The sequence below is a fragment of the Scyliorhinus torazame genome, chromosome 5 (genome assembly GCF_047496885.1).
Source record: "Scyliorhinus torazame isolate Kashiwa2021f chromosome 5, sScyTor2.1, whole genome shotgun sequence".
NCBI classification, from domain to species: domain Eukaryota; kingdom Metazoa; phylum Chordata; class Chondrichthyes; order Carcharhiniformes; family Scyliorhinidae; genus Scyliorhinus; species Scyliorhinus torazame.
This window is the reverse complement of record NC_092711.1, coordinates 128,563,955-128,578,888: the sequence shown is the minus strand read 5'-3', so window position 1 is coordinate 128,578,888 and position 14,934 is coordinate 128,563,955. Positions and strand designations below refer to the sequence as shown.

At 43.6% G+C, this 14,934-nt stretch overlaps 1 protein-coding gene across 1 annotated transcript in view; it reads right to left on the bottom strand.

The window, feature by feature from the left end:
• The window catches only part of LOC140419720 (immunoglobulin mu heavy chain-like), a 52,016-nt gene that overhangs the window by 10,656 nt on the left and 26,426 nt on the right, over nt 1-14,934 (bottom strand). Inside the window, exons 8-9 of the mRNA XM_072503657.1 lie at nt 8,647-8,949; nt 8,238-8,555 (exon numbers count right to left, since the gene is read on the bottom strand). Of these exons, the coding sequence (XP_072359758.1) occupies nt 8,238-8,555; nt 8,647-8,949 (621 nt within the window). The remainder of the gene's footprint in view (nt 1-8,237; nt 8,556-8,646; nt 8,950-14,934) is intronic.

Sequence of the window (14,934 nt, the reverse complement as noted above, 5' to 3'; positions counted from 1 at the left end):
TTCTTTTTCGGAATGGCAACCGGTGACGGGTGGTGTCCCGCAGGGTTCAGTGTTGGGGCCACAGCTGTTCTCTTTATATATTAACGATCTAGATGACGGGACTGGGGGCATTCTGGCTAAGTTTGCCGATGACACAAAGATAGGTGGAGGGGCAGGTAGTATTGAGGAGGTGGGGAGGCTGCAGAAAGATTTAGACAGTTTAGGAGAGTGGTCCAAGAAATGGCTGATGAAATTCAACGTGGGCAAGTGCGAGGTCTTGCACTTTGGAAAAAAGAATAGAGGCATGGACTATTTTCTAAACGGTGACAAAATTCATAATGCTGAAGTGCAAAGGGACTTGGGAGTCCTAGTCCAGGATTCTCTAAAGGTAAACTTGCAGGTTGAGTCCGTAATTAAGAAAGCAAATGCAATGTTGTCATTCATCTCAAGAGGCTTGGAATATAAAAGCAGGGATGGGGACTTCCGGGTGGGCGATGACCAGCTGAGTCGCACGTTTCGGCAGCTCCCGGTGGAACGGACTTTTGGGCTCTTAATAGGAGCCCCATCGGCAATTTTAACGGCAAATAACACTGTGCGGTAATCCAGAGGGAATCCCCCCTGGACACGGATGGAAAAAAGAGAGGAAAGTAGCCGGATTGCGGTGGATCCTCTAGAGCAGCGGCCAGGAAGGCAGGCACAAAGCAAGATGGCGTCGGAAGGAGGCAGTTTAATATGGGGCCCTGACCAACAAGAGTTCCTGCGGCGTTGCGTAGATGAACTCAAAAAGGAGATGAAGAAGGAGCTGTTGGCCCCGATATTACAAGCGATTGAGGGGCTAAAGGAGGAGCAAAAGACCCAGGAACAGGAACTTCGGGTCATGAAGGCAAAGGCTGCTGAGAATGAGGACGACATACAGGGCCTGCCTGGTGGTGAAAACGGAGATCCACGAGGCACAACACAAAAGATGTGTGAAAAGGCTGGAGGTGCTGGAGAATAATGCGAGGAGGAAGAACCTAAGGATTCTTGGTCTTCCCGAAGGTGCAGAAGGGACGGACGTCGGGGCATATGTGAGCATGATGCTGCACTCGTTAATGGGATCGGAGGCCCCGACGGGTCCGCTGGAGGTGGAGGGAGCCTATCGGGTTATGGCGCGAAGACCGAGGGCTGGAGAAATTCCTCGAGCAATAGTGGTGAGATTTCTCCGATATAAGGACAGAGAGATGGTCCTCAGATGGGCAAAGAAAACTCGGAGCAGTAGGTGGGAGAATGCGGTGATCCACGTATATCAAGATTGGAGTGCGGAGGTGGCGAGAAGGAGGGCAAGCTTTAATCGGGCCAAGGTGGTGTTGCATAAAAAGGTCAAATTCGGAATGCTGCAACCGGCAAGACTGTGGGTCACACATCTAGGGAAACACCACTACTTCGAAAGGTGAGGCGTGGACATTTATTGTCGAGGAGAAGCTGGAGTGAGTGGGCCAGAAAAAGAACGTTTGGGACAAAAGTGGGGGGATGAATTTGTGGGATGAAGGAGGGAAAAGGGGGAAGAGAGGACTTCCCAAGTTGTTAAACCTGCGACCCTGTAACTTCTCTCTCTTCCCCATGTCGTGGGGGAGGGGGTGAGGGAGGATGAGGAGCTGAGGGCGCCGGCCATTGGGGGCGGGGCCAAAAGGGAAGCGCGGGCTTTGTTCCCGCGCTATGGTAATCATGGCGGGAACAGGGAAGCAGGAAGGAGGGGGCCTCGCACAGTGTGAGCCGAGGTCACGGGGGGAAGCCGAGGTCGGCCAGAGTTTGCTGACTTCTGGGAGCAACAGGGGGGGTGCAATTAGCTAGCTTGGGATCTAGCGGGGGGGGGGGTTAACTGGGTTGCTGCTGCTGGGGAGAAGGGGGAGCTGGTATGGGAGGGGGGGATCCGGGCGGGGAGGCACCGTCTGGGGGGGATACAGCTACGTGGGAACCGGGTGAGGAGCTGGATTGAAAAAGGAAATGGCTAGTCGTCAAGGGGGGGTGGGGTAAAGAGCCCCCCAACCCGGTTGATCACGTGGAATGTGAGAGGGCTGAACGGGCCGATTAAGAGGGCACGAGTACTCGCACACCTAAAGAAACTTAAGGCAGATGTGGTTATGCTTCAGGAGACGCATCTGAAGCTGATAGACCAGGTTAAACTTCGCAAAGGATGGGCGGGGCTCGATGCAAAAAACAGGGGGGTGGCCATACTAGTGGGGAAGCGGGTAATGTTTGAGGCAAAGACTATAGTGGGGGCAGATACGTGATGGTGAGTGGCAAACTGCAAGGGGAGGCGGTGGTATTAGTGAACGTGTATGCCCCGAACTGGGATGATGCCAATTTTATGAGGCGTATGTTAGGACGAATCCCGGACCTAGAAGTGGGGAAGTTGGTAATGGGTGGAGACTTTAATACGGTGCTGGACCCAGGGCTGGACAGATCGAGGTCCAGGACCGGAAGGAGGCCGGCTGCAGCTAGGGTGCTTAAGGATTTTATGGATCAGATGGGAGGAGTAGATCCCTGGAGATTTAGTAGACCTAGGAGTAAGGAGTTTTCGTTTTTCTCCTATGTACACAAAGTTTATTCACGAATAGATTTTTTTGTTTTGGGAAGGGCACTGATCCCAAAGGTGACGGGGACGGAGTACATGGCTATAGCCATCTCGGATCATGCTCCACACTGGGTGGACCTGGAGATAGGGGAAGAAAAACAACAGCTTCCACCCTGGAGAATGGACATGGGATTATTGGCAGATGAGGGGGTGTGTTTAAGGGTGAGGGGTTGTATTGAAAGGTACTTGGAACTTAATGATAATGGGGAGGAACAGGTGGTCTGGGAGGCACTGAAGGCAGTGGTTAGAGGGGAGCTGATATCTATTAGGGCACATAAAGGAAAGCAGGAGGGTAGGGAAAGGGAGCGGTTGTTGAAAGAACTTCTGAGGGTGGACAGACAATACGCGGAGGCACCGGAGGAGGGACTGTACAGGGAAAGGCAAAGGCTACATGTAGAATTTGACTTGTTGACTATGGGTAATGCAGAGGCACAATGGAGGAAGGCACAGGGTGTACAGTACGAATATGGGGAGAAGGCGAGTAGGTTGTTGGCCCACCAACTGAGGAAAAGGGGAGCAGCGAGGGAGATAGGGGGGGTGAGAGATGAGGAGGGAGAGATGGAGCGGGGAGCGGAGAGAGTGAATGGAGTGTTCAAGGCATTTTATGAAAGATTATATGAAGCGCAGCCCTCGGACGGGAAGGAGAGAATGATGTGCTTTCTGGATCAGCTGGAATTTCCTAAAGTGGAGGAGCAGGAGAGAGTGGGGCTGGGAGCACAGATTGAGACGGAGGAAGTAGTGAAAGGGATTGGGAGCATGCAGGCGGGGAAGGCCCCGGGACCAGACGGATTCCCAGTTGAATTCTACAAGAAATATTTGGACTTGCTGGCCCCGCTACTGATGAGAACCTTTAATGAGGCGAGGGAAAGGGGGCAGCTGCCCCCGACTATGTCAGAGGCAACGATATCGCTCCTCCTAAAGAAGGAAAAAGACCCGCTGCAATGCGAGTCATACAGGCCCATTTCCCTCCTGAATGTGGATGCTAAGATTCTGGCCAAGGTAATGGCAATGAAGATAGAGGATTGTGTCCCGGGGTGGTCCATGAGGACCAAACTGGGTTTGAGACGGGGAGACAGCTAAATACAAATATACGGAGGCTGCTAGGGGTAATGAGGATGCCCCCACCAGAGGGGGAAGCGGAGATAGTGGTGGCGATGGATGCCGAGAAAGCATTTGATAGAGTGGAGTGGGATTATTTGTGGGAGGTGTTGAGGAGATTTGGCTTTGGGGACGGGTATATCAGGTGGGTACAGTTGCTGTATAGGGCCCCGATGGCGAGCGTGGTCACGAATGGACGGGGGTCTGACTATTTTCGGCTCCACAGAGGGACAAGGCAGTGATGTCCTCTGTCCCCGTTATTGTTTGCACTGGCGATTGAACCCCTGGCCACAGCACTGAGGGGTTCCAGGAAGTGGAGGGGAGTACTTAGCGGGGGAGAAGAACACCGGGTATCTCTGTATGCGGATGATTTGTTGCTATATGTGGCGGACCCGGCGGAGGGGATGCCAGAGATAATGCGGATACTTGGGGAGTTTGGGGATTTTTCAGGGTATAAACTGAACATGGGGAAAAGTGAGTTATTTGTGGTGCATCCGGGGGAGCAGAGCAGAGAGATAGAGGATTTACCGTTGAGGAAGGTAACAAGGGACTACCGGTATCTGGGGATCCAGATAGCCAAGAATTGGGGTACATTACATAGGCTTAATTTAACACGGTTGGTGGAACAGATGGAGGAGGATTTCAAGAGATGGGACATGGTGTCCCTGTCATTGGCAGGTAGGGTGCAGGCGGTTAAAATGGTGGTCCTCCCGAGATTCCTTTTTGTGTTCCAGTGCCTCCCGGTGGTGATCACGAAGGCTTTTTTCAAAAGAATTGAGAAGAGCATTATGAGTTTTGTGTGGGCTGGGAAGACCCCAAGAGTGAGGCGGGGATTCTTGCAGCGTAGTAGGGACAGGGGGGGGCTGTCACTACCGAGCCTAAGTGAGTACTACTGGGCCGCCAATGTTTCAATGGTGTGTAAGTGGATGGGAGAAGGGGAGGGAGCGGCGTGGAAGAGATTGGAGAGGGCGTCCTGCAGGGGGACTAGCCTGCAAGCAATGGTGACGGCGCCGTTGCCGTTCTCACCAAAGAAATACACCACAAGCCCGGTGGTAGTTGCTATAGTGAAAATTTGGGGGCAGTGGAGACGGCATAGGGGAGGGACGGGAGCTTCGGTGCGGTCCCTGATAAGAAACAATCATAGGTCCGTTCCGGGGAGAATGGATGGGGGATTTGGAGCATGGCAAAGAGCTGGGGTAGTACAACTAAGAGATCTATTTGTAGATGGGACGTTTGCGAGTCTGGGAGCGCTGACGGAGAAATATGGGTTGCCCCAAGGGAATACATTTCAGTACATGCAATTGAGGGCTTTTGCGAGGCAACAGGTGAGGGAATTCCCGCAGCTCCCGACGCAGGAAGTGCAGGATAGAGTGATCTCAAAGAGACATGGGTGGGGGACGGTGATGGAGATGAGGGACAAGGGGGAGATCATGGTAGATGAGCTGATGGGAAGAAGAACTGGGGGAGGAGATTGAGGAGGGGCTGTGGGCTGATGCCCTACGTAGGGTAAGCTCATCGTCCTCGTGTGCCAGGCTAAGCCTGATACAATTTAAGGTGCTACACAGGGCGCATATGACTGGAGCACGGCTTAGTAAATTTTTGGGGGTAGAGGATAGGTGTGCGAGATGCTCGAGAGGCCCAGCGAATCACACCCACATGTTCTGGTCATGCCCGGCACTACAGGGGTTCTGGGTGGGGGTGGCAAAGGTGCTTTCGAAGGTGGTGGGGGTCCGGGTCGAACCAAGCTGGGGGTTGGCTATATTTGGGGTTGCAGAAGAGCCGGGAGTGCAGGAGGCGTGAGAGGCTGACGTGTTGGCCTTTGCGTCCCTTGTAGCCCGGCGCAGGATATTGTTAATGTGGAAGGAAGCCAAACCCCCGGGTGTAGAGACCTGGATAAACGATATGGCAGGGTTTATAAAGTTAGAACGGATTAAGTTTGTGTTAAGGGATTTGGCTCAGGGGTTCACCAGGCGGTGGCAACCGTTCGTCGACTACCTCACAGAAAGATAGAGGGAATGGAAAAGAAGTAGACAACAGCAGCAACCCGGGGGGGGGGGGGGGGGGGGGGGGAGGGAGGAATCGGACGGACTCTCAGGGGTGTTATTGTATAGGTATTTGGTATATGTAATTGTATGTTGGATTGTATTTTTGGAGAGTATTTATTTTGGACAAGGCAGTTGCCATTTAGTTTTGTTTTTTGTTTTTGTTTATATATTACTTATTTATTTGTTTAAAACTGGCCACGGTTATTTATATTGCTTTATTGTTGTGTAAAAGAAACACTACGTATTGTTATGTTTGGCCAAAAAAATTGAATAAAATGTATTTTTAAAAAAAAAAATAAAAGCAGGGATATACTGCTGAAGCTTTATAAAGCATTAGTTAGGCCCCATTTAGAATACTGTGAGCAATTTTGGGCCCCACACCTTAGGAAGGACATACTGGCACTGGAGCGGGTCCAGCGGAGATTCACACGGATGATCCCAGGAATGGTAGGCCTAACATACGATGAACGTCTGAGGATCCTGGGATTATATTCATTGGAGTTTAGGAGGTTGAGGGGAGATCTAATAGAAACTTACAAGATAATGAATGGCTCAGATAGGGTGGATGTAGGGAAGTTGTTTCCATTAGCAGGGGAGACTAGGACCCGGGAGCACAGCCTTCGAATAAAAGGGAGTCACTTTAGAACAGAGATGAGGAGAAATTTCTTCAGCCAGAGAGTGGTGGTTCTGTGGAATTCATTGCCACAGAGGGCGGTGGAGGCCGGGACGTTGAGTGTCTTTAAGACAGAAGTTGATAAATTCTTGATTTCTCGAGGAATTAAGGGCTATGGAGAGAGAGCGGGTAAATGGAGTTGAAATCAGCCATGATTGAATGGTGGAGTGGACTCGATGGGCCGAATGGCCTTACCTCCGCTCCTATGTCTTATGGTCTAAATCATCGTCCTGTGTCCGGCTTCACTAATTAGCCTCAGGATCCGCTTATTAAAGGGACTTTACTGGATCAGTGTAAAATTTGTTCCTGCCGTCAAACCCTTGTCTCGCCCCTTTACCACATCCCACCCCAAGGCCTCTCTGGGTCAGAGATGAGGTTCCAATTCTTAGCAACTGGAGTCAAACCAGAAAGGTAATGGTCAAGCTGTGGGCTGGACCCAATCCAAACTGCGTAGGTCCAGTCACACAACAAAGTGAGCGTACAGACAAGGTTTGGGTTGGACCGGAGAATCTGAGATAGGTCTGTATCTCCTCCCTCTTTGTCCACTTTCATCGGGACTGTCACCATGGACTGGATTTGAACCCAAATGATTTGTAATGAAATTCAACGGCCCATTCGATTCACAAGCAATCACTTTATTTCACAGACTTGCTGGTGGCATTGATATTGGTGTTGTGCACCATCAGGGAGTGTCACATAAAAGTTAGTCTGATACAGGAACCTCGGCACACACCCAGAACAAGAACAAGTAGGACAAGAAGAAGCAGCTTTTCCACCCGGAACTGGAAGATTTGCGTTTCCACCTGGAACTGGAAGAGTTGCAGATTTAAGTATTATATATTTCCACCTCCCCTCCCCGGGGCTGGGAAAGTGAGAGCCCCACCCAGCCTCGGAATTCTGCTCCATCCGGTCTTTATAGGATCCTGAAGATACTAGGTCAGGTAGACTGAGTCAAGCTTTTGCACTTTGACCAGAGCAGTGGGCTTAGAGGACACGAGCTGCCATTGAAAGGATCAGGGATCAATTCAAAACTAATCTGGTGAAGCAATATTTCAGTGAGTGGTCAGCCTCTGGAACAGGCTCACTCGGGACATTCTGAAAGTAGATCATGGGAAATCTTTCAAATGCAAAACTGGAAAGATTATTTTCATCAATCAACATAGAAAAGGAACAGGTCAGAGGTGATTTGAACAGTGGGGGGTATCATGTGGGGCTACAATTTCACAATATACTCCAGTCATGGAGAGTACAGTCAGGTGAGGGTTCAAATGAGCTTCTCAGTCCCCTTTTACTATCTCAGTTATTTATTTCCAGGTTTTACTTTTGAAACTGAATTCTAAATGTCAAAGTGGCTTGGTGGAATTTGAACTCAGCTCTCTGGATGACTAACTGAATGATTCAGCATTGGCTCATTGGTCGCACCTTCCCCTCTATGTCAGCAGGTCGTGTGTTCAAAGCTCCCTTTGGATATTTGGGTGTATAATCTGTGCCGCCCCACTTGGTGTCGGTGCAGAGGGAGTGCTACACTGTTGGACGTGACAAGGCCATGACTGCACCCGCCCCCTCCCCCTCAGATTGAACAAAAAGATCCTACAGCCAATATCCAAGATGAGACGGGGGGAAATCCCCTTTGAGGCCTGGCCAATGTTTACCCCTCAAGCCACAGCACAAACACAGATAATCAGTTCACCATCACATTGCTGTTAATGGGATCTTGCTGTGTACAAATTAATTGTCGTGTTTCTTTCATTCGTGTCGAACATGACTGAACCTCATGGCGATGGGGGGAAAAACCATGTGAATATTGGATTGACACCCAGAGTCCTACCTTGGATGGAGTTCACTGTCTCATTGATGTTGAAGTTGGAGGCAGGGTGAGACACTGCACAGGTGAAGACTGAGCCTTTCCTCCACTCCTCTGTGTTCACAGTCAGGTAGTGCCTCACACTGAAAGTCTCCCCTTGCTCCAGAGCCGTGAGTCCAGCACGAGTGTTGGAGGAGATGGGAGTGCCGTCCTTCTCCCAGGAGATGTGTATGAGGTTGGGGTAGAATCCAGAGATGATACACTCGAGTGTGGCTGTGCTCTGATTCTCAACCTCTTGAGCTGGTGGAGGCAGCAGTCTGACTTTGGGACTTTTTGGATGAACTGGAATGAAGGGAGCAAAAACAAAGAGGGTATTAAACTCTTTCCCCAAGGCTAACCAAGTTAGGTGTGTAATTTCTGATCTCTTGCCCACCTTTTGAACTCTTTGTCCGTTTTGAAATGGGTGAAGATGAGGAACCACTTTGAGCAGAGCACACAAACTCTGCCCCGCTGTCCCATTCCTCCACAGTGGTCCGGAGTTGGCTGATGACGGTGTATTGAGTGCCTTCCTCTCTCTGTTGCTGAGTCGTAACCCCTTTACTTCGCTCCTTCCCATTCACGTTCCAGCTGATGTGGACCTGGCTCGGATCAGAACAGACCACCGTACACAGCAGGGTAGCAGTCTTGTTGATCCAAACCTCTTCAATTGAAGGATTTTGCATAAAAACTGACATTTCTGGGAATGGGAAAGGGACAACTTCAGAAGGATTGACATTGTTTGGTGACAGTAGGGGTCAGAAATTTAGTTGGGAGCTTTTCGGTTGATGATAATCAATGATAGGGCAGCAAGGAATGACTTTAAATGGTCCCACTTTTCAAACTGTAATATCTTGACCTGACATTGGGTGAAAACACAAACCAGCTAAATGTGTAGCAAACTGAACATTAGAAAATTCCACGGTCGTTTCAGCGACATGCTGCAATTCTCAGTTTGCAATTTATCACCGAGAAAACATAATCCGAGCATTAAGAAGCGGTGGCATCCATTTTGAATTTGTTTGCTGTGACTTTGGTCCACAGTGAGGACTGCAGTTGAGTTGTGGGGTTGAGCAACATTTAGATGTGGTGCTGTTAATAAATTGCATCCTCCAGTTTGTGAAATGGATTGAGACAGATGCAGACTACTCAGCAACAGAAATAATTGATTAAAATCTGATTTACTTCCAGCCCCTCCACCTCCCCGCTGCTGTATGGGGGGCTGTGCAGGTCAATTTGTGACATTGAGCAGATTGAATCAATGGGTCCCCTTCTTGGAGACTCCCTCACACTGCCTCAGTTTTACAATTCTGATCCTAGTGTACACATCTCACCGTCCGCACCTCTCCTTATCTCTACCACCTTTGCCAACCCTACAATTGTCTGAGAACGCTGCAATGCACCAACCCTGGCCTCTTGTACACCCAACGCTCCCTGTGCCTTCAGCTGTCTAGTCCCTAATCTCTGGAAGTCTGTAGCTGAATCACAATTCCATGGGAATCACCCTTTCCTACTTCTAGACGCTCCTTAAAACCGATCTCTTCCCGCCCGTCCAAATAACCCCTGCCTTGGTTCATCATCAGTGCTTTCTGGTTGCTTTCCAGTGCTGAACTCCAGACATTTGTCTGTACGAAAGGTGATTTATAAAAGCTGGTTATTGTGGACAGGTCCCTGTGAAAAAAAGGTGATTAGTTTGCAATGGCAAAGCAACCCATAAATCAGACAAAATTACAGAAGGACCCCTCTTGCTGGAGCTCGGGGATCATTTGTGATTAACATGTAAAATCCCCCCCACCCCCGGCTCCAGTTTCACATTCAAGTCATTGGACAAGAAAGCGAATGGTTTACTGAGTCCTTCACACGTTTTCCCCATTGTTATCAGTATCCCAAAAGAACTTCATCACTTCAGATATAATCCGACAGCTCACTGCATGTTCTGAACACTATTCACACACACAGACACACATTCATACAGTCAGTGATGTGTAAACCGAGCTTTAATACCCACTGTATATAGTCAATGATTCATAAACCGAGCTTTAATACCCACTGTATATAGTCAATGATTCATAAACCTAGCTTTAATACTCACGGTATATAGTCAATGATTCATAAACCTAGCTTTAATATCCACTGTATATAATCAATGATTTATAAACCTAGCTTTAATATCCACTGTATATAGTCAATGATTCATAAACCGAGCTTTAATACCCACTGTATATAGTCAATGATTCATAAACCTAGCTTTAATATCCACTGTATATAGTCAATGATTCATAAACCTAGCTTTAATATCCACTGTATATAATCAATGATTTATAAACCTAGCTTTAATATCCACTGTATACAGTCAATGATTCATAAACCGAGCTTCAATACCCACTGTATATAGTCAATGATTCATAAACCTGGCTTTAATATCCACTGTATATAGTCAATGATTCATAAACCTAGCTTTAATATCCACTGTATATAGTCAATGATTCATAAACCTAGCTTCAATACCCATTGTATATAGTCAATGATTCATTATACTAGCTTTAATATCCACTGTATATAGTCAATGATTCATAAACCTAGCTTCAATACCCACTGTATGTAGTCAATGATTCATCAACCTAGCTTTAATTTCCTCTGTATATAGCCAATGATTCATAAACCTCGCTTTAATATCCACTGTATATAGTCAATGATTCATAAACCTAGCTTTAATATCCACTGTATATAGTCAATGATTCATAAACCTAGCTTTAATATCAACTGTATATAGTCAATGATTCATAACCAAGCTTTAATACCCACTGTATATAGTCAATGATTCATAAACCTAGCTTTACTATCCACTGTATATAGTCAATGATTCATAAACCTAGCTTTAATATCAACTGTATATAGTCAATGATTCATAACCAAGCTTTAATACCCACTGTATATAGTCAATGATTCATAAACCTCGCTTTAATATCCACTGTATATAGTCAATGATTCATAAACCTAGCTTCAATACCCATTGTACATAGTCAATGATTCATAAACCTAGCTTTAATATCCACTGTATATAGTCAATGATTCATAAACCTAGCTTCAATACCCACTGTATGTAGTCAATGATTCATCAACCTAGCTTTAATATCCACTGTATATAGCCAATGATTCATAAACCTCGCTTTAATATCCACTGTATATAGTCAATGATTCATAAACCTAGCTTTAATATCAACTGTATATAGTCAATGATTCATAAACCTCGCTTTAATATCCACTGTATATAGTCAATGATTCATAAACCTAGCTTTAATATCAACTGTATATAGCCAATGATTCATAAACCTCGCTTTAATATCCACTGTATATAGTGAATGATTCATAAACCTAGCTTTAATATCAACTGTATATAGTCAATGATTCATAACCAAGCTTTAATACCCACTGTATATAGTCAATGATTCATAAACCTCGCTTTAATATCCACTGTATATAGTCAATGATTCATAAACCTAGCTTTAATATCAACTGTATATAGTCAATGATTCTTAACCAAGCTTTAATACCCACTGTATATAGTCAATGATTCATAAACCTAGCTTTAATATCCACTGTATATAGTCAATGATTCATAAACCTCGCTTTAATATCCACTGTATATAGTCAATGATTCATAAACCTAGCTTTAATATCCACTGTATATAGTCAATGATTCATAAACCTAGCTTTAATATCAACTGTATATAGTCAATGATTCATAACCAAGCTTTAATACCCACTGTATATAGTCAATGATTCATAAACCTAGCTTTAATATCCACTGTATATAGTCAATGATTCATAAAACTAGCTTTAATATCCACTGTATATAGTCAATGATTCATAAACCTAGCTTTAATATCCACTGTATATAGTCAATGATTCATAAACCTAGCTTTAATATCAACTGTATATAGTCAATGATTCATAACCAAGCTTTAATACCCACTGTATATAGTCAATGATTCATAAACCTAGCTTTAATATCCACTGTATATCGTCAATGATTCATAAACCTAGCTTTAATATCCACTGTATATAGTCAATGATTCATAAACCTAGCTTTAATACCCACTGTACATAGTCAATGATTCATAAACCTAGCTTTAATACCCACTGTATATAGTCAATGATTTATAAACCTAGCTTTAATACCCACTGTATATAGTCTCAATGATTCATAAACCTAGCTTTAATATCCACTGTATGTAGTCAATGATTCAATAACCTAGCTTTAAAAACCACTGTTTATAGTCAATGATTCATAAACCTAGCTTTAATATCCACTGTATATAGTCAATGATTCATAAACCTAGCTTTAATATCCACTGTATTGAGTCAATGATTCATAAACCTAGCTTTAATACCCACTGTATATAGTCAATGATTCATAAACCTAGCTTTAATATCCACTGTATATCCTCAATGATTCCTAAACCTAGCTTTAATATCCACTGTATATAGTCAATGATTCATAAACCTAGCTTTAATCTCCACTGTATATAGTCAATGATTCATAAACCTAGCTTTAATTTCCACTGTATATAGTCAATGATTCATAAAACTAGCTTTAATATCCACTGTATATAGTCAATGATTCATAAACCTAGCTTTAATATCCACTGTATATAGTCAATGATTCATAAACCTCGCTTTAATATCCACTGTATATTGTCAATGATTCATAAACCTAGCTTTAATATCCACTGTATATAGTCAATGATTCATAAAACTAGCTTTAATATCCACTGTATATAGTCAATGATTCATAAACCTAGCTTTAATATCCACTGTATATAGTCAATGATTCATAAACCTCGCTTTAATATCCACTGTATATAGTCAATGATTCATAAACCTAGCTTTAATATCAACTGTATATAGTCAATGATTCATAACCAAGCTTTAATACCCACTGTATATAGTCAATGATTCATAAACCTAGCTTTAATATCCACTGTATATAGTCAATGGTTCATAAACCTAGCTTTAATATCCACTGTATATAGTCAATGATTCATAAACCTAGCTTTAATACCCACTGTACATAGTCAATGATTCATAAACCTAGCTTTAATACCCACTGTATATAGTCAATGATTTATAAACCTAGCTTTAATACCATCTGTATATAGTCTCAATGATTCATAAACCTAGCTTTAATATCCACTGTATGTAGTCAATGATTCAATAACCTAGCTTTAATAACCACTGTTTATAGTCAATGATTCATAAACCTAGCTTTAATATCCACTGTATATAGTCAATGATTCATAAACCTAGCTTTAATATCCACTGTATAGAGTCAATGATTCATAAACCTAGCTTTAATACCCACTGTATATAGTCAATGATTAATAAACCGAGCTTTAATATCCACTGTATATCCTCAATGATTCATAAACCTAGCTTTAATATCCACTGTATATAGTCAATGATTCATAAACCTAGCTTTAATCTCCACTGTATATAGTCAATGATTCATAAACCTAGCTTTAATATCCACTGTATATAGTCAATGATTCATAAAACTAGCTTTAATATCCACTGTATATAGTCAATGATTCATAAACCGAGCTTTCATCTCCACTGTATATAGTCAATGATTCATAAACCTAGCTTTAATACCCACTGTATATAGTCAATGTTTCATAAACCTAGCTTTAATACCCACTGTATATAGTCAATGATTCATAAACCTAGCTTTAATACCCACGGAATATAGTCAATGATTCATAAACCTAGCTTTAATATCCACTGTATATAGTCAATGATTCATAAAACTAGCTTTAATATCCACTGTATATAGTCAATGATTCATAAACCGAGCTTTCATCTCCACTGTATATAGTCAATGATTCATAAACCTAGCTTTAATACCCACTGTATATAGTCAATGTTTCATAAACCTAGCTTTAATATCCAATGTATATAGTCAATGATTCATAAACCTAGCTTTAATACCCACTGTATATAGTCAATGACTCATGAACCTAGCTTTAATACCCACTGTATCTCGTCAATGAGTCTTAAACCGAGCTTTAATATCCACTGTATATAGTCAATGATTCATAAACCTAGCTTTAATATCCTCTGTATGTAGTCAATGATTCATAAAACTAGCTTTAATATCCACTGTATATAGTCAATGATTCATAAACCTAGCTTTAATACCCACTGTATATAGTCAATGACTCATGAACCTAGCTTTAATACCCACTGTATATAGTCAATGATTCATGAACCTAGCTTTAATATCCACTGTATATAGTCAATGATTCATAAACCTCGCTTTAATATCCACTGTATATAGTCAATGATTCATAAACCTAGCTTTAATATCAACTGTATATAGTCAATGATTCATAACCAAGCTTTAATACCCACTGTATATAGTCAATGATTCATAAACCTAGCTTTAATATCCACTGTATATAGTCAATGATTCATAAACCTAGCTTTAATATCCACTGTATATAGTCAATGATTCATAAACCTAGCTTTAATACCCACTGTACATAGTCAATGATTCATAAACCTAGCTTTAATACCCACTGTATATAGTCAATGATTTATAAACCTAGCTTTAATACCATCTGTATATAGTCTCAATGATTCATAAACCTAGCTTTAATATCCACTGTATGTAGTCAATGAT